Below are 18635 nucleotides of genomic sequence, written 5' to 3'. Positions count from 1 at the left end.
AATTGGGTTGGTCCCAGTCTGATCCACTTTTTGTGTCGGTCTTCTAAATTATTTTCCAGGTCTGCCTTTCCATTTCTTCTTTATCCTCTTATCTTTCATCCTTTCTCTCTCTATATCCATCTACCACTGATCTTTTTTATGTTTATTTTCTCAGTTTTCCCTTCTCTGCCTCTATATCCACCTATATATGATTTTTACCCCTCATTCATCCTCTCTCACCCTCTAGTCTAGTTTCCATTTCACCTCTCATCTGCCTACCAGCTTTTCCCATCTCCCTCTCATTCCCTCTCCAGCAATCCCATTGCCCTCAGTCTGTCTTTATTTTTCTCATTCCCCTCCTCAGCTCTTCATTTCCATCTTTTGTATTCATCTGTTTTCCACTGCCTCTCATCCCCTGACCAGCCCCAGCTCCATCCCTGTCTCTCCTTTCTTCCCTTGCCTCCAGGCCATTCTTCTATACCCCATAGCCGTTGTGGCTGCTGGTTTGGAGAAGCAGTGGCAGTGGTAAGTGTGGTAACAGGAGGGATGTGAGGAAGGTCTGCTGCATACTTCCTGCCAAGGTCTTGCGTTCCCCTTGGAGAATGCAAACTGTGTGTTGCAAACCTCTGGAATATAGTATAGAAGAGTACAAGAAGTGCCACTTCTCTTCATCATGCCAGGAACACTAGTCACTTGACATCATCTTCTGTGCTCATGTAATTCAGAACATATATTTTTAGCAGTCTTACAAACAAAACTCAAGCCCACTTATTAATGAATAAATAATATTTGTAGGATCACGATCATTCCAGAGAAGGTAACAACTTGTTTGAGGTATCAAGTTACAGATCCAATTTAATGAAACCAACCAATTGTGCTAAAGTCCATGTCAATGTGAAATCTCCAAAACTCCAATGTGGATCACCCAGAAATCACCATATTCATATCACCATCTGCTTCAAGGACAACAAAAGGAAAAACTACAGTCCCAAACCCAGTCCTCACTGCCTTCCTTCAGTCTACAAAGGGCTGTGGCAATCACAAGGTTTAAATCAGATCATCTAACACGAATCCACCGATCAAACGCGTTAATCCTATAAGGTAGAAAATGACACCAAAGACATCCACTCAACAGAAACATTCATACTAGGAGATGCTACTAATTTTAAAGTAGAAATCCAAAACTGCTCCTAATAATTGAAATTGTAGCCCAGGGGTTACAATCTGTCCAATGATCCTTCTTCCCCGATCTGAAAAACATGGCAAATATTCAAATAATGTTCCACCAGAGGAACTGAGACTATTCCAGTATTTAACCAACTATAGTTCAATCAACTGGACCCTTCAATCAATAAAATATCAGGGTGGTCACAGCTCCTGTGGTGGAAAATAGTCTGAATACTAGCCATGTTGCAGGAGACAGGGGTAGGTAAAGAAAGTGAAGGTGCAGAACATCATGGGGGGTGGGGCTGGGAATGAGAGATGATGGACTAAAGACTGAGTCACCCCTTGGGGGGATTCACACTAGGTTTACCTAGGGCATTAGATACTCTTGGCTAGTATTGCCCCCTGCACAAGGAAAACAAAAGGGAGTAGTGGTGAGCAAACAGCCTTTCAAAGAAATCCAAATGAGGCATTCAAGGATAAACGTATATATGTTTATTAAATTACCAGCTGTAAAAAAACCTCATTGTTAGTCACAGTACTCAAGATCTCATAAACTTTATAGTGCTCAAGGACCCACAGACTTGACATAGAACTGTGTTTCAGTCTAAACATACCTGCTTCAGGAATCAACAAATCTGGTGCAAACCTGCTTCATAAGTGGATATTTTAAAAGCCTGGGTCAGTAAAATGGAAATTGTTGGAATCACCCCACAGTGGTGATTACTTTGTGCAACACCCATTGCTCCAAGGATTGCTGCTTTAGCACCCTGGGCTTTTAAAATGGTTGCATCCGGGCTGTGGAACATTCTTCCTGAACCTATCAGGCAGGAATGAAATTATCGGCTTTGGAGTACATACAAACAGGAAATCCAATACGTTAGCATTTAACTTTCAAAAAGGAGACTATGATAAAATGAGAAGAACGGTGAAAAGAAATCTTAGAGGAGCAGCTGCGAAGGTCACAATTTTACATTAGGCGTGGATGCTGTTCAAAAATACCATCCTGGAAGCCCAGGCCAAATATTAAAAAAGGAGGAAGGAAGACCAAATGACAGCCGGCATGGTTAAAAAGTGAGGTGAAGGAAGCTATTAGAGCAAAAAGAAAATCCTTCAGAAAATGGAAGACGGATCTGACTGAAAATAATAAGAAACAGCATAAGGACTAGCAAGTCAAATGCAAAGCACTGATAAGGAAGGCAAAGAGAGACTCTGAAAAAAAATTGTATTGGAGGCAAAAGCACATGTGATAGGAGGCAATGTTCTGGTGTGGTTCAGGAATTGGTTATTGGACAGAAAACAGAAGGTAGGGTTAAATGGTCATTTCTCTCAATGAAGGAGGGTGAACAGTGGAGTGCCGCAGGGATCAGTACTGGGACTGGTGCTATTTAACTTATTTATAAATGATATGGAAATCGGAACGACGAGTGAGGTGATTAAATTTGCAGATAACACAAAACTATTCAAGGTTGTTAAAACACTGTGAAATGACAGGAGGAACTTAGGAAATGGCAAATGAAATTTAATGTGGAAAAATGCAAGGTGATGCACATTGGAAAGAATAATCCAAATCATAGTTACATGATGCTAGGGTCCACCCTGGGGGTCAGCACCCAAGAATAAGATCTAGGTGTCGTTGTAGATAATACGCTGAAATCTTCTGCTTAGTGTGTGGCGGCAGCCAAAAATGCAAACAGGATGCTAGGAATTATTAGGCAAGGGATGGTGAATAAGACCGAAAAAACTATAGTGCCTCTGTATCGCTCCATGGTGCAACTTCACCTTAGGAACTGGTTGACGGACAGATGCCAGAGGGTGGTGGTTAATGGAATTCGCTCGGATGAGGGAAAGGTGAGTAGTGGAGTGCCTCAGGGATCGGTGCTGGGGCCGATTCTGTTCAATATATTTGTGAGTGACATTGCCGAAGGGCTAGAAGGTAAAGTTTGCCTTTTTGCGGATGATACTAAGATTTGTAACAGAGTGGACACCCGGGAGGGAGTGGAAAACATGAAAAAGGATCTGCGGAAGCTAGAAGAATGGTCTAAGGTTTGGCAATTAAAATTCAATGCGAAGAAATGCAAAGTGATGCATTTAGGGAGTAGAAATCCATGGGAAATGTATGTGTTAGGCAGTGAGAGTCTGATATGTACGGACTGAGAGAGGGATCTTGGGGTGATAGTATTTGAGGATCTCAAGGCGATGAAACAGTATGACAAGGCAGTGGCCGTAGCTAGAAGGTTGCTAGGCTGTATAGAGAGAGGTGTGACCAGCAGAAGAAAGGAAGTGTTGATGCCCCTGTATAAGTCGTTGGTGAGGCCCCACCTGGAGTACTGCGTTCAGTTTTGGAGGCCGTATCTTGCTAAGGATGTAAAAAGAATTGAAGCGGTGCAAAGAAAAGCTACGAGAATGATATGGGATTTGCGTTACAAGACGTATGAGGAGAGACTTGCTGACCTGAACATGTATACCCTGGAGGAAAGGAGAAACAGGGGTGATATGATACAGACGTTCAAATATTTCAAAGGTATTAATCCGCAAACGAACCTTTTCCGTAGATGGCGGTAGAACTAGAGGACATGAAATGAGATTGAAGGGGGGCAGACTCAAGAAAAATGTCAGGAAGTATTTTTTCACGGAGTGGTGGATGCTTGGAATGTCCTCCCATGGGAGGTGGTGGAGATGAAAACGGTAACGGAATTCAAAAATGCGTGGGATAAACATAAAGGAATCCTGTTCAGAAGGAATGGATCCTCAGAAGCTTAGCGGAGGTTGGGTGGCAGAGTCGGTGGGGGGGTGGGGCTGGTGGTTGGGAGGCGGGGCTAGTGCTGGGCAGACTTCTACGGTCTGTGCCGTGAAAATGGCAGATACTAATCAAGGTCAGGTATACACAAAAACTAGCACATAAGAGTTATCTTGTTGGGCAGACTGGATGGACCGTGCAGGTCTTTTTCTGCCGTCATCTACTATGTTACTCATGTTACCTTGAGTACTGCATTCAGTTCTGGTCACTATATCTCAAAAAAGATATAGCAGAATTAGAAAAGGTTCAAAGAAGAGCGACCAAAATGATAAAGAGGTTGTGACTCCTCTCATATGAGGAAAGGCTAAATAGGTTATGGCTCTTCAGCTTTGAAAAGAGACGGATGAGGGGAGATATGATTGAGGTCTACAAAATCCTGAATGGTGTAGAATGAGTAGAAGGAAATTGATTTTTTTATTTGTTTCAAATGTACAAAGACTAGGGGACACTCGAGGACGTTACATGGAAATACTTGTAAAACAAATAGGAAGAAATATTTTTTTCACTCAAAGAATGGTTAAGCTCTGGAACTCTTTGCTGAAGGATGTAGTAACAGTGGTTTAAAAAAGGTTTGGATAAGTTCCTGGAGGAAAAATCCATAGTCTTCTATTGAGACAGACATGGGGAAGCAACTGCTTGCCCTGGGATTGGTAGCATGGAATGTTGCCACGATTTGAGTTTCTGTCAGGTACTTGTGACCTGGCTTGGCCACTGTTGGAAACAGTATACTGGGCTAGATGAACCACTGGTCTGACCCAGTATGGCTACTTTTAGGTTCTATGCCCATTCCTTACTAATGGGGCTCCCTCTTCCAAAAATATTTTTAAAAATTCATTAAGGAGAAGGCAAAATTACCACAAAACGCTTTAACACATTCTGCAGTAAGCATTTCCCCCCCATGCTAATCATGGGTTTATTTATTTATTTGTTACATTTGTGTCCCACATTTTCCCACCTATTTGCAGCCTCGATGTGGCTTACATAGTGCCGGAGAGGTGTTACAGGCTCCGGGGTAAACAAATACAAGGTGATGTTGTGTTAGGATAGGTTCATGTGGTAGGACCACATAAAAGACTCATTCAGAGGAGGAGTTGTGTAATGTCCATTACGATCTTTAGTGATGTTGTGTCGCAGGGATCAGTCATTTATGTTGGATCGGTAGGGTATGCCTTTTTAGGGCTTAAGGCCCTTTAGTAAAAAGGTCACTTTGTTTGGGGGAAATTTGGGCATTTTTTACTTACAGTAGCAACTTTTTCATACAGAGTGTGTGCCCTTCGTGAATAATGTGCATGAAAAAACATAAACTTTCATGGTTTTTCCTGTCATTTTCATTTCAAAACAACATGCAATGAAATGGGGAATGTCAATGACATATCTTATGTTACCTCAAATGAATATGCATTTCTAGAGGACAGACTGGAATGAGGTTGCCTGAAGAGATGATTAGCAGCATCAATTTATTTTAATGTGTTTAGGGAGGGAATAATCTATTCAAATGGGTTAATATTTGTTTTAATTTTTAGAATTCATTATTGAATATTGACAAACACAACAGTGATAGTGTACAACCAAGAATTAACATATTAGAATACAAGTAGCAGATATAGGAACAAGGACTTACTAGTCCTAAAACAGCATGAAAAATGTTCTCAACAGAAGAAATATCAATTCCTAAAATGTACTTCTAACATTTTAGAGTATTATATACACATAATTCCTCCCCTCGTCTCTCCATTCCCCCTCCCAAAACCCACCCCCACTCCAATAACCAACCCTAGCCCACCCTTATCCAAATGGGTTAATTCTGTAGATTTAGGGGGGAAATTCTATAAATGACACTCAAAACTTGGCACTGGAAAAGGCGTACACCCTTTATAGAATCACACTTAGCGCTAATTCCCACATCTATCTTTGGGCGCCAGATTTACAGCTGCTGAAATCTGGTGCAAATGCTGGTGCACAAGTTAGGCCCATTAAGGCACTATTCTGTAAGAACATTCACAATTTTTCGGAGCACCCTGACACACCCATACCCCTCCCATGACCACGTCCCCTTCTGAGTTACGCGCTATTAGAGTTAAGTGCCATGTCATAGAATAGCACGCAGCCAGGTGCGCACAAATATTTTGGGTGCCCATTAACATCACTCAGTTACTGATGTTAATTTGCTCATTACCAATTAATTTGTGTGTGCACCTTGGGAGAATGCCCAAATTTTGGCAAGAAATCTAAGCACTATATATAGAATCCGGGGGATACTGACAGAAATGAATCTCAGTCATATGCCAGGCCACGTTGGAGGGTATCTCACTCTCTTGGATTCACTGCTCAGCTTTCCAGGGTGTTGCCCTTTATCTGAATATACATTGCTTTGGCCGAGTCCTCTTTGCTGTTGGTTATAAATTATTGTGTAAAATGAAACCATCCACAAGTGAACATTCCTGTGCCAGGCTGCTTCAGGGGACTTGAAACAGGACCAGAATAACACCATGAGCAGTGTACTTAACTTCATCATCTTTCTTTCAGTTTGTGCACAATATCAGCAAATCTTTATGGTGAGAAAAGGAGTATACTTACCCTTTATTGTACCACCAGGCTCTTCCAGAGTAATCTACTTTTGCAAGTTCTCCTTTCCCCCAGAAAGAATGTGATCAGTGTAAAGAGACACAAACTACCACAAAGTGATTGGTACCACCCCTACCCCCAAAGGTCTTCAAGGAGTCTTCTTGAACTGGTGGAAATTTCCAGTAAAGGGGACGTACCTCTTTAGGAACCTGTAAGGAGAAAGACAATAGAAGGTTAAAGGAATCTTGCCCACTCGCTTAAGAGGAAGTGTGATCAGAGTTTCTAGCTTCAGCATTAGGTGCAGCTGTTATCTTTCACTATATCAGTTTTCAGATTTTCACTATGATTGTGAGTTCAGCGGTGCTCTCCTGTGTAGAGGCCACATTCTAAAATCAGAGCAATTCACTCAGGGCCCTGTTTACTAAGGTGTGCTAGCATTTTTAGCACGTGCACTAAATTAGTGTGCGCTAACGGTGCAGGTGCCCATAGGAATATTGTGGGCACCTACTCAGTTAGAACACGCTAAAAGCACTAACGCGCCCCTAGTGCGGCTTAGTAAACGGGGCCCTCAGTTAGGAGAGCAGGCTAGTTCTGATAATTTGCATTTTTCATGTGCAATTCCAGGCTCATTGATCCAGGAGAAAACTTGAATGTAATGCAGATTATGTTCCGACCCTTAACTGATGTTCAGCCTCAGGTGCTTTCTCTCTGAATTTATTTCACAGCCAACCACCTCCCTTCAGCTCTACAACTAAAGAAATTTCTTGGGCTGTTACAGCTGTTTCTGACTGTACTTGAGTCTTTGGCTCTTGTCTATGTGTGTACATGGTATCAATAACTTTAATAACTATGAGTTTGCATCATTAACGTAGTCAGCCCTGCAATTTTGGGGTGCCCAGGGGTGGATTGGGGAGCAACGCACTCCTCTCTCCCCCCTTTCCCCCCCGCGTGCATGCTAACCATAACTTTGCTGGGGTTGCCAAGGCTCCGCCTCTGAAATAAATACAGTGCCACAGCTCCCCTTCTCCTTGCGTTGCTTCCTTCCTGCTCTGAGCATGCGAGAAGTCCCGGCATGCTCAGAGAAGGAAGGAAGCAGTGCGAGGAGGAGGGAAGCAGCAGTGGCAATGTATTTATTTGACTGGCGGGGCCTCGACATCCCCACCAACAAAGGTAAAGGGTTGCTGCAGTTCTGGAGGGGGCCCGAGCCCACTCAAGGCCCCCCTGTAGCTATGCCACTGGTTTGCATTATTGACCAAATAGATTGCAAAAACTGTGAACGGCGACTTTCCCGCTGCAGCTGGTGTGGAAGGTGGAGGTCACTTTTGATCTTGACCTGGTATTTTGTTGTTCTTGCGGTTGTTAGAAAATTACTATAACATATTTATTATCTAAGCTGTTTTAAACTAGCTAATTTCTCATCCTCCCCCAGCCAAAACTGCAACACCATACACTGTGGAAGTATACAAAGCTCTGTGTTTGTGCTTGATTATCTGGTTTTGTTACTGTATAATCTTCAATAAACTATAAATTACACACAAAAGTAGAAAATTACCATTGATCTCTGAAGACTCGTAACAAAGCAGCCTGGGCCAGATATTCAAAAGTGTAATAGCCAGTAACCAGGTAAGTATGTGGATAAAATTAGGACAGCAAAAAGGCTGAATTAACTTTATCCACTAAACTACCCGGGCACTGATCTAAATATCGGCTGGTGAACAACTAACTTCTGTGCATTCATGCTAACACAGAGGTTCAATGCCTCTGCCCAGACATAGCCCAAAACTGATAGGAGCCAGCTCTGTGGGTGTTGTGAGTACTTGAACACCCCCAATATTGAGCAAACTCCTTGACTGTGTCCAGAGATGGGGTAATTTCCATTGGGTTTAGCACCCCTAATCATTTTGAAAAGTTGGCTCCTTAGTTCTGCCTGCAGCTGTCAGCAGCATGGAAATGGCAGACTGAATATCAGCCAATCTTCCTTGATTGTGAGAAGTTGAGAAGATATTTAGAATATAATCTTATAACAGGTTGCTTAGGCATGAAGGGCAAGTAGGCATCTATTGTGGGGCTATTTTATAGCACACACAGGTGACTAGGGAGTTCATGTCCAAGTGGCATAAATCTGCATTTGGATGTTTTTATCACAAAAGTGTCCAAATTGGTATTTGGAAAACCAATTTTTAGACGTTTTTCTATGAAATCCGTCAGAAGCACGTTCAAATCACAAGGGGGTGTGTCAGAGGTATTTTAAGGGTGGGATCTGGGCGTTCCTAATACTTGGACATTTTTCAGCCATAATGGAACAAAACAAAACTGTTCAGGACTAGAACTAAGATGTTTTGAGCTAGACCTGCTTTTATAACGAATAAGGCAAAAAAAGGTGGCCTAAATGACCAGATGATCACCCACCCCATCCCACTGCCTATGACCCACTGTCTATCGTGTGGGTAAGTCTGGTCAGGGAAAAGTGCTGTCCTAAAATTTTCCAGATAGAGTTATCTGGATAACTTTATCTGGCTATCCTGAGTGGCAGATTTATCTGGATACATTCCAATGAATATCTGGGTAACTGTGATCCGAGGTCTCAAAGAGAGGTACAAAACACAACATAAGACAACAGCAACAGCAAGCACATCAGACAAAATCACAATATATAAGTGCAGATGTAGAGAGTAATTTTATAAAAAGATATCTCTTTTAAGAGAGTCTAAGAAGGGTGTCCATTTTAAGCTTATTTTGTAAAGGTATCATAGGCATTTATGTGCGTTATACAATATGCTCTTGAATACAACCTTAGTAATGCAAAAACCCTCTCATACATTTGCAACTTTCCTGTTACAGGTGTAAATATGTGCTGCACTCAATGCAGCAAACAAAAAGCAAAGTAGGACTTATCCAGGGAAAACTGAGGCCAGAGATCTAGACAGAAAAGACTCTATTGTAGAATTCAAATCTGACCCGACATGGCCGTGTTTCGGCAGACAATGCCTGCATCAGGGCGCCAATTCATTTGATTGGGTACAGAGTAGCAGCAACTGTTTACAGTAATAATTATGGTATTGCAATCAGGGCCGGTCTTAGGCAGAGGCGACCAAGACAGCCGCATAGGGCCCCACGCCTAAGGGGGCCCCGCGTGGTGCGCCTCAACTCTGCCTCCGCTCCGACCTCCGTTCGCCTCAGACGATCGTCCGCATCATTCATGATGATCCCGCGGCTCGGCTGCTCCGCTCCCGCCACCACCAGTGCGGGGCCCACCCCCGGCTTGAGCCCACTGAGCCCATCGTCAGTTCCCGAGTCCCCAGACCCCGGCGAGGCGGCGACAGTAACTTTGCAGGCTTGCAGCGAGGCAGCGACGGCCCCGCCCCCAATGGCGACAGACAGTTGAAGCGCGAGGCTCACCTCCAGGCTCCAGCTTTTCACTTCCCGCTCAATGTCCCTCCTTCTGATGAGGTATTTCCTGTTTCCGCGAGGGCGGCCGCGGGAGTCACTGAGCGGGAAAAGCTGGAGCCTGGTCCGAGGTGGTGAGCCATCGTCGCTGACTGTGGTGCGAGCGAGAGCGCGGCCGTGCAGACTCGTGGAGCCGAGCGAGGTGAGCAAACTAAGCAACAGACAGGGGAGGGCTGCCTACAACAGTTGTGCCAATCCAGGCAGGCAGGCAGCAAGCCAGGTATAATGATAGCTTTTTTTTCTAAATTAGGAAGAACCTTTTTAAATTAAAGTACTGTCTGTCTCTGTGGTGGTTTGAAATGTTTCAGCTATGTCCACCATTTTGTCAAAGGTTTTGCCTGGGACCCTTGCTTCCAGTGACAGTGAGCCACAGTAGTCCCCTTCTTCCCCTTTAGTCCCTGCCCACCTTTACCCATAGATATCCTTTTAATCATCTTTTACCTCCCTTCTTCAATGCACCTTATTTTATTAATTCTCCCTTCTGAGCCTTACTCATTCTCCCCTAAGTGGTCCCATATGCTTCATCCTTCCCCAGGGTTCACCCCAAGTCTCACTCTCACCTGTACTCCACACTACACCTCAGTCACCCTCCACCCTCCCAGTATCATTCATTCTCTCACTAGTGCTGCCACACATCCCCATCCATCTTCCTCCCTTAGTGCTCTCCCACTCCAGATCCTGTTATCCTTTCCCAATATTTATGTCCAAGCCTCTCATCTCCCCAGTAGCCTGTATTACAGCTTTAGTCATCCTTGCTGCAGTGCTCCCCTAACTTCATTCATCCTTCCGCTCTCACTCATCCTGCCTCCCCAGTGTTTCCCCTACTGTTAGTCACTTAATTTCTCCACTGCTTCCCCAGGTATCTCCCTTCTACTCTCCACATCCAGTGACTCTCCCCTCTTCACCTCCCTCCAGCATCTCTCCCTACCCTATCCCTCTATGTCCAGTATCACCCATCTCTCTTTTCCTCTCCATGTTCACTGTTTCCCTTTTGTGTCCTATTCCCTTGCACCCCTTGTAACAGGGGAATTTGAAAGTACTGGGTCTTTTCTTAATATTTTTCCTTTATTCTCCTTTGTTATGAGAATTGGAACTACTAATTGTAGTGGACTTGAACTGAATAATTTCTGGGGAGGGGAGGTTTCATGATAGCATTGTGCTGCTTATTTCAATCAGTTTTTTTGTACAAGTTTAGCTTCATTTGTCTTTATTTGTCCTGGCGGGGCTAGGATGGGGCCCCACCAAATTGGTCTGCACAGGGCCCCGCACTTGCTAAGACCGGCCCTGATTGCAATGTAATCATCAGGCACCAAAAAGTGTGCCATCCGAAGAAACTACTATGTTTGAATGAGTGTAATGAGTGGGGCCAAGAATATATTAAAGAGCATTGGCCCCAGCACAGAGCCCTGAAGAACTCCACAAGTAAACTTATATGATTTAGGGTAATATTTGTTCCAAAGGACTATGTTTGTCCTATTAGAAGGAAGAAGAAACATTTTAGTACAGTTCCTGTGATGCCGATATCCTGAAGCCTAGTAAGGTGTGATCAACTGAAGTCAAAAGCTGCTAAAGAAAGATGGCTGAATAATCATGATCAAAAAGTGTATGAATATATGTGGCAACTTTCAGCAGGGCTGTTTCAGGGCTATGGGATTTTCAAAATCCTGTTTGATTTGGATGAAGCACATTTGATTTTTCTAAATATTATTTTTCTTTTTATTTTAAGGAATTTTCAATACATACATATTACAAGAAAACTCTTCAACAGAAAAGAAATAGTATCACAATTAATAGTGTTACATTAATCATAAGAAGAAAATACTGTATGAACCTATAAACCCTCTTTATATAAACCAAAGAAAAACAAATAATTAATGATAAAGTCAACGTAAGTGATAATTGTATCTCAAGTCCACAAGTAAGAGAGGGAGGCAAGTCACAATTCAAAGAAATATCATTAAAAGGAAAAAGGTGGAAGAGCAACTTCAAGCTAATTACACATTACGGAGGTCAAGTTACAGGAGCCGACAACGGAGGAGAAGGAGTCTAGACCTGTTTGGAGTCCAAGAAGGTCGTTAAATGAACTGGTTCAAAGAAAATATATTTAGCTGACTGTAGTTTAATCACATATTTGCAAGGAAAATTGAGCCAGAAGATGCCCCCTAACTGCAGAACACATGGTATGTGACCGAGGTGAGAGATTCTGCTGGCATATGGTTTGTGTGGTATGAGTCTGACTTCTCTGAATTTTCCAATGGAATGTGTAATGCTGCTATGTATATTCACCTCTGCCTTTATAAAAGTACTATTGTTGGCATTCGTGTTCGGAATTGGTGTTAAGGAGTTTCTTTGCATGCTTTAGTGTTACTTCACAAAGTACCTGGCAGTGAAGGGATTTTGTATTGCTATTATTGAGGTGCTACCAGAATTTGAATACATTTTTCCTATGTAATTATATTGCAGGATCCTGCCATGTGAGTTGAGAAGTTTGCCATTGTAGTAGACTTACATATGGTCAATTTTAAGATATGGGATAATCACAACACCTTTCTAGCACCTTGCATCTAACTCATCTACTTTCAGCTTATGTATTTAAAATCACGTAATGACCTTGCATCTAATTCATTTACTTTCAGCTTATGTATTTAAGATCATGTAATGACTGCATCATAACAACACTCTGTAAGCCACATTGAGCCTGCAAAAAGGTGGGATAATGTGGGGTACAAATGCAATAAATAAATAATCATATTTAAAAATATCAATTTTTCCATTAAATATGTATGTGGTTATGTTGATTCAGGGCAGCTATTGGGCAGATTACTTAGAAATCCATTATCAAGGGCATTATTTTGTAGTATCACAAGAAACACTACTATATACACAGTGCCCACCCATATTAGCTCTGGGCCCACCCAAAATCTCAGGTCTGGCAATGCCACTGTCTCTGGTTTTATAGACAACAAAGACTTAGACTGTAATAGCAACTCTGCTGGACACTCTCACTGCCTTGCTCAACTATCTTCCTTGTGTCTACTCCAAACACTCCGACGGTAAGTTAAGCAACACTTCCCTGTGCTGCTACACTCGGCGCTCCTCTGCTCTGGACTGTCCCTGCACCCAGAACAGGCAACCCCTCCATGGGACTCACTGATCCAGGCTCATCACAGAGCAGGCCACTGGCATTGTCGGGAGGACTCCGCTTCTCTGGTCTGAAGGAAATCTCTGCTTCAAGCGGGGGGAGCGGTTCACCTTGCACTGCTCCAACCTGCAGCAAAGATGCTGACCCGGAACAAAAATGATCCATCAGTCCCATCAAGGGAGAAACAGGAGAGGCAGAGTAAGACCTGTGCTTTCTCCTTCATTTAGGCATAGATTGAAGGCAAATGGTAAGGAAAGATTTCCTCGAATTTAAGGTGGGAGAGGAGCAACCTGAGGCACTTCCTACTCAGATGCCATCTTTCCCGATTTTTCTAAATATTGTTCAAGCTGTTTAGACATTACTTGTTCTAATAATTTTGAGACAAATGGTATGTCAGCTACTGGTCATTAGTTAGATAATATAGATGGCCCTAGTGAAACATCTTTAATTCTGGGCCAGATGATTGCATGCTTCCATACTGATGACAGTAGGCCAACTCAAAGGCTGTTCACAAGCGTAGTAGACATGAATGGCAATAAAAGTATGTCAAATTGCTCTACAAATTCAGATGGCAGTGTAGCATGATATGAGTTAATTGTCAGAATTACTGATTTTGCTGGATCAGATCTAAATCATATAAAATATGCAGCTGCAAAGACTTTACTTTCCCCTTGCCCATGGAAAACTACTGACAACAAAAGCTTGGCTGGGTGTGGATACATGCCCATCAGCATAATAAGAACTCGAGGATGGACAGCAGACACAGAGGCTGGAATTAAACAAAGACTCCACCTATGACTCAGACTGAAAGCCTATCTACCTATTCACAGACAATGATTCAGGCTGGGGCTAAACAAAAGTCACTGATCACCTATAGAAATACAGCTGGCTACCTCAGACAAATCTTATCAGATGTGTATCTGCCCCCCCCCCCCCCCCATCAACTATCAGACAAGACACCAGCACATGACCATGCTTCCCTGCAAACTACAATACCCAGGATTCCCCTGCAAGCTACAATGCCCAGGACTCAGTGCCCCTGGGAACATTATAAAAAGCCTGGAAACAGCCCAGCTGGGACTCTGGGGATCTGCTGCTCTTGGGACCTGCTTCTCTCTGCTGAACATTACCCACATCCTGACAAGACTTCTCTCCAGGCTCCAGTAACCAATTCTGAAACAAAGACTTTGTAAGTTAACTTATGATTCAAACCTGTTATCTTGTTTAAGCAAATTTCTCCTGTGACCAAGATCCTTAAAGCTACCTCTCACTTGTAACATTATTACATTACCTGTATTGTAAATAAACCTTTTTAAAGTTAAATATATGGTCTGAGCACATATTCTTAAACCTTGCATTGCAGGTTAATGTAATTCAACGATTATCATATTTAATTCCCCTTTATTCTTGCAATTGTAAATCTTATTACCTTATAGGTAATTCGTGGAGAATAGAATCTAGAATCAAAATATATCTTAAAATTTAGAAATACGGCACATGTTGTGACCACATGCTCTGAGCAATTCCCTCTATTCTTAAATATTATATTAGAACTGTAACACATTCTGTTCCTATAGAGAAATATAATATATAAAATATTTTATTTCCTCTCAAATAATATTTAAGGTAACAGCAGTGGATCATATGGGACTGTTGTACATCGAATGGATTTTAAGGTTTGCTGAATAGCATGCAGAGATGGAAGATTAAAGACAGAGAATGAACGAAACAATAAAGTCACTGCTCTACTGGTCCATAAATGAGTTAGGGGGGGGTCTTTCACTAAGTCACAGTAGCATTTTTAGCTGATGGTACAAATCAGCTGGCGGTAAATGCTGAGACGCCAGCTGATTTCTACCTTGAGCTAAAAACGCTACCATGGCTTAGTAAAAGACCCCCTTAATGTCTATATTGGTAACAAAGCTTTAAAGTGATCTTTATTATTTGGTATTTTAGTTCATTGGTTTATACATTGTTATATGATGACTATATGTTATGGCTTGTCATTTTTATATTGTTGATATGACTGTGTGTTCATATTATAATTGATATTTGATTTTGTAACCCCCACTACAATGGGATACAATACATAACACATTTACTCAGTACATTTTGTTGATATGGCTGTGTGCTTATATTATAATCCATATCTGTCATATTTCAAATTGTGATTATTATTTGATTTTGTAACCCCAACTACAATGGAATACAGTACATAACACATTTACTCAGTGCATTTTGCTATAGTGATAGAACGTTGCACTACAGTGTGTCACATGCTCACCTTGTACAGCGTGTAGCCAATACTGAGCAGGTCTTCTCCAATCCTCCTCTGCCTCCTGCGGTTCTTTTGCATAAGGCCCACTACGGCGGTGCAGCAGGGCTCCTGCCCACTCCCCTCGTGGTCATGATCTGGCTCAGTCAGCTGAATTTTAAACTGGGGGTTGGTCCAGTACGTTGCTAGAAGAAAATTTGACAGTGTTGGGGCTCCATCATGCCTCTCTTTACCTGTTCAGACCTCCTTCCTTCCTTCTCTCTGCAGCTCTGCCCCAGCCCCATCTTGTATGGTCACATCAGACAGTCCATCACCAGGGGGGGGCCAGAGCCCGAGGTGAGGGGGCACATTTTAGCCCCCCCCCCAGCGCCATAGACCCCCCCACCACCTTTGATCCCCCCAGCACCCCTCCCCTTTCGACCCCCCCTTCCTGCCACCGCCAACCCTCCCCCGAGTCCCCCGCTGCCACCGTCGTCAGGTACCCATGCTGGCGGGGGTCCCCAACCCCTGCCAGCTGAAGTCCTCCTCAGCCAGTCCCCAGGCTGGCGCATTGCTGCAGCTGATGTGGAAGCCTAGGATTCTGTTTCTTCTGTGTGAGTCGTCCTGACCCTTTCGACCCCCCCTTCCCGCGACCGCTAACCCTCCCCCGCCAGCACAGGTACCCGATGGCGGCGGCGGGGGAGGGTTAGTGGCAGTGGGAAGGGGGGGGGTCAAAAGGGTCGGCGGGGGCCAGGCCCCTGTGCAAATCTGGGAGGCCCAGGCCTCCGTGGCCCCATGTAGCTACGCCCCTGCATCATCCCCTTCAGGTGGACTGTGGGATGGACTCCTTCATTACCATTTATCCTCATCACAAACTATTTATTGCATATCTGTAGTGAAACTGCTGCCTCATTCAAGAAGATCTACCAGCTGGACCTTTAATAGCCTCTTTCCTGCTGAGCTCTGCTGTTTCCTTTTTGGGGCTATTCTAATATATTTCCTTCCTTCCTTGAAATAGGAAGTGTGCCGTATTACATATAGATCCTCCCCTCTCCCTCTCACACTATTTTTACCCGGTCTGTCCTTGAGGTGTCTGTCCTCTGCATGGGGGCTCTGAAAAGGATGAACGCAGCAGAAATACCCCAATTTACTGAGACTCGGAATAGTGGGAGCAGCTAGGTGCAAAGAACTTCCAACAAGGTAGGGCCTGATATTCAAAGGGTTTATTCTCCTAAATTTGAGAGCTATGCTCCCAAATTGGCTTCTTTGAATATTTACTAGAGCTGAGTGCCTAAATATGTACTCAGAGGGGTGCAGCACCTGTCCATCAGTAAAGAACTGTACGAGATATGTGAGAATAGAGAAGGGAGCTCAGCAAGGACTCTAAATACCTCAAACATGTTAGATACCTTTTGCAAATAACTTACTTTGTTTTGTTGGACTGTTTGCTTCCCCATTTTCACATTCTTGTACTGTATATATTTTGGTACTTGGGAAGGATCAAATAATTGGAGTTTTAGTTATACTCTATTCCAGCCTCCCTCCTTCATTTTCCAAGTGAGTTCTGTGGGCCTGCCAGAGACCTTATTCCAAATTTAAAGCCAGCCAACAAGGGAGATACTAGGACTAGGGGGCACGCAATGAAGCTACAAAGCAGTAAATTTAAAACGAATCAGAGAAAATATTTCTTCACTCAGCGTGTAATTAAACTCTGGAATTCGTTGCCAGAGAATGTGGTAAAAGCAGTTAGCTTAGCGGGGTTTTAAAAAATGTTTGGATTGCTTCCTAAAAGAAAAGTCCATAAGTCATTATTAAAATGGACTTGGGAAAATCCACTGCTTATTTCTGGGATAAGCAGCATAAAATATATTGTACTGTTTGGGGATCTTGCCAGGTACTTGTGACTTGGATGGGCCACTGTTGGAAACAGGATACTGGGCTTGATGGACCTTCAGTCTGTCCCAGTATGGCAACACTTATGTACTTCGTACAAGCTGAAGAGCACTCCTTCACAAGCTTAGTTTGATTTTGTGGTTTTTTTTCTCATTTTGAAGTCACAATGTTCTGGTCCCTTCAACTTGAAGATAAATGAAGTTTTAACAATCTTTTCTGAAAAGGGTTTTTTATGCCTGTGAAGAGCTTAAACCCGCTAAAGATCCTATCACCTCTTATATATAAGTAAGTGTGGAGGAGTGGGAACTGAGACTTTTTCCCTTTTCAAGAATATTTAAGATTGTACTTCATTTATATGTTAAGGTGTTAAAGTACTATTTCCAACACATTTTGGAAAAGAGGCTACCTTGTTTGGAAGTTATCTGTACATTTTTACCACACACCACTAAAATTGTTATGTTCAATATTCAAAATGATTTAACTGGGCAGGAGAGGCTCCTGCCTGATTAAATTGCTCTCACAGTACCTGAGACCATTATCCAGTTTATTGCTGAGGCAGGCCAGGGGTGGACCTGGATAGGAGTAGTAGAACACTTTTTTGTTTAGGGGTGCCCAAGCTCCACCCCCAACCCTCCTTCCAACCTTTCCCTACCATTCCATGGTGTTCAGCATTTCTCTCCTTCCCTCCCTTTCAACCACCAAGATCTCCAGCATCTCTGTCCTTCCCTCCCTCATCCCCCCCTCCATGTTCTCAAGCATCTCTCTCTTCCGTCCCTTCCTCCATGGTGGACACCTTATCCTGCCCCCATATCCCTTCGTCTTCTCACTCCCTATACAATTTGTATCTCTGTGAAATGATGTATCCATATCCTATGTTATCTCTGATACACCTTATTCCCATTTATTGTAAGCCGCACCGAACCTATGTCATCTCTGTTATAATTTGTTCCCATTTATTGTAAGCCGCACTGAGCCTGCCATCGAGCGGGGTATAAATGCTACAAATAAATAAATAAATAAATAAATAAAATAACCTGTTTAGCCTCTCTTCATAAGGGAGATGTTCTATCTCCTTTATCATTTTTGTCATCTTTTTCTGAAACTTTTCTAGTTGCACTATATCCTTATTTCAGATGTGGTTACCAGTTACTCAAAGTGCAGTTGCAGCAGGGACCAATACAGAGGCATGAAAATATTCTCCATCCCTTTTCATTTATCTTCAAGTTGAAGGGACCAGAACATTGTGACTTCAAAATGAGAAAAAAAAAACAGAAAAAGCAAACTAAGCTTGTGAAGGAGTGCTCTTCAGCTTGTACGTAAGTGTTGCCATACTGGGATAGACCAAAGGTCCATCAAGCTCAGTATCCTGTTTCCAACAGTGGCTTCTTTTG

General features: G+C 42.9%; 1 protein-coding gene across 1 annotated transcript in view; it reads right to left on the bottom strand.

Annotated features, from left to right (window-relative positions):
* The window catches only part of CAPN8 (calpain 8), a 135580-nt gene that overhangs the window by 61975 nt on the left and 54970 nt on the right, over window positions 1-18635 (bottom strand). The window contains exons 10-11 of the mRNA XM_030195968.1: window positions 15382-15557; window positions 6706-6717 (exon numbers count right to left, since the gene is read on the bottom strand). Coding sequence (XP_030051828.1) covers window positions 6706-6717; window positions 15382-15557 — 188 coding nt within the window. The remainder of the gene's footprint in view (window positions 1-6705; window positions 6718-15381; window positions 15558-18635) is intronic.

Source organism: Microcaecilia unicolor, chromosome 3 (genome assembly GCF_901765095.1).
Source record: "Microcaecilia unicolor chromosome 3, aMicUni1.1, whole genome shotgun sequence".
NCBI classification, from domain to species: domain Eukaryota; kingdom Metazoa; phylum Chordata; class Amphibia; order Gymnophiona; family Siphonopidae; genus Microcaecilia; species Microcaecilia unicolor.
This window is presented reverse-complemented; position numbering and strand designations above follow the sequence as displayed.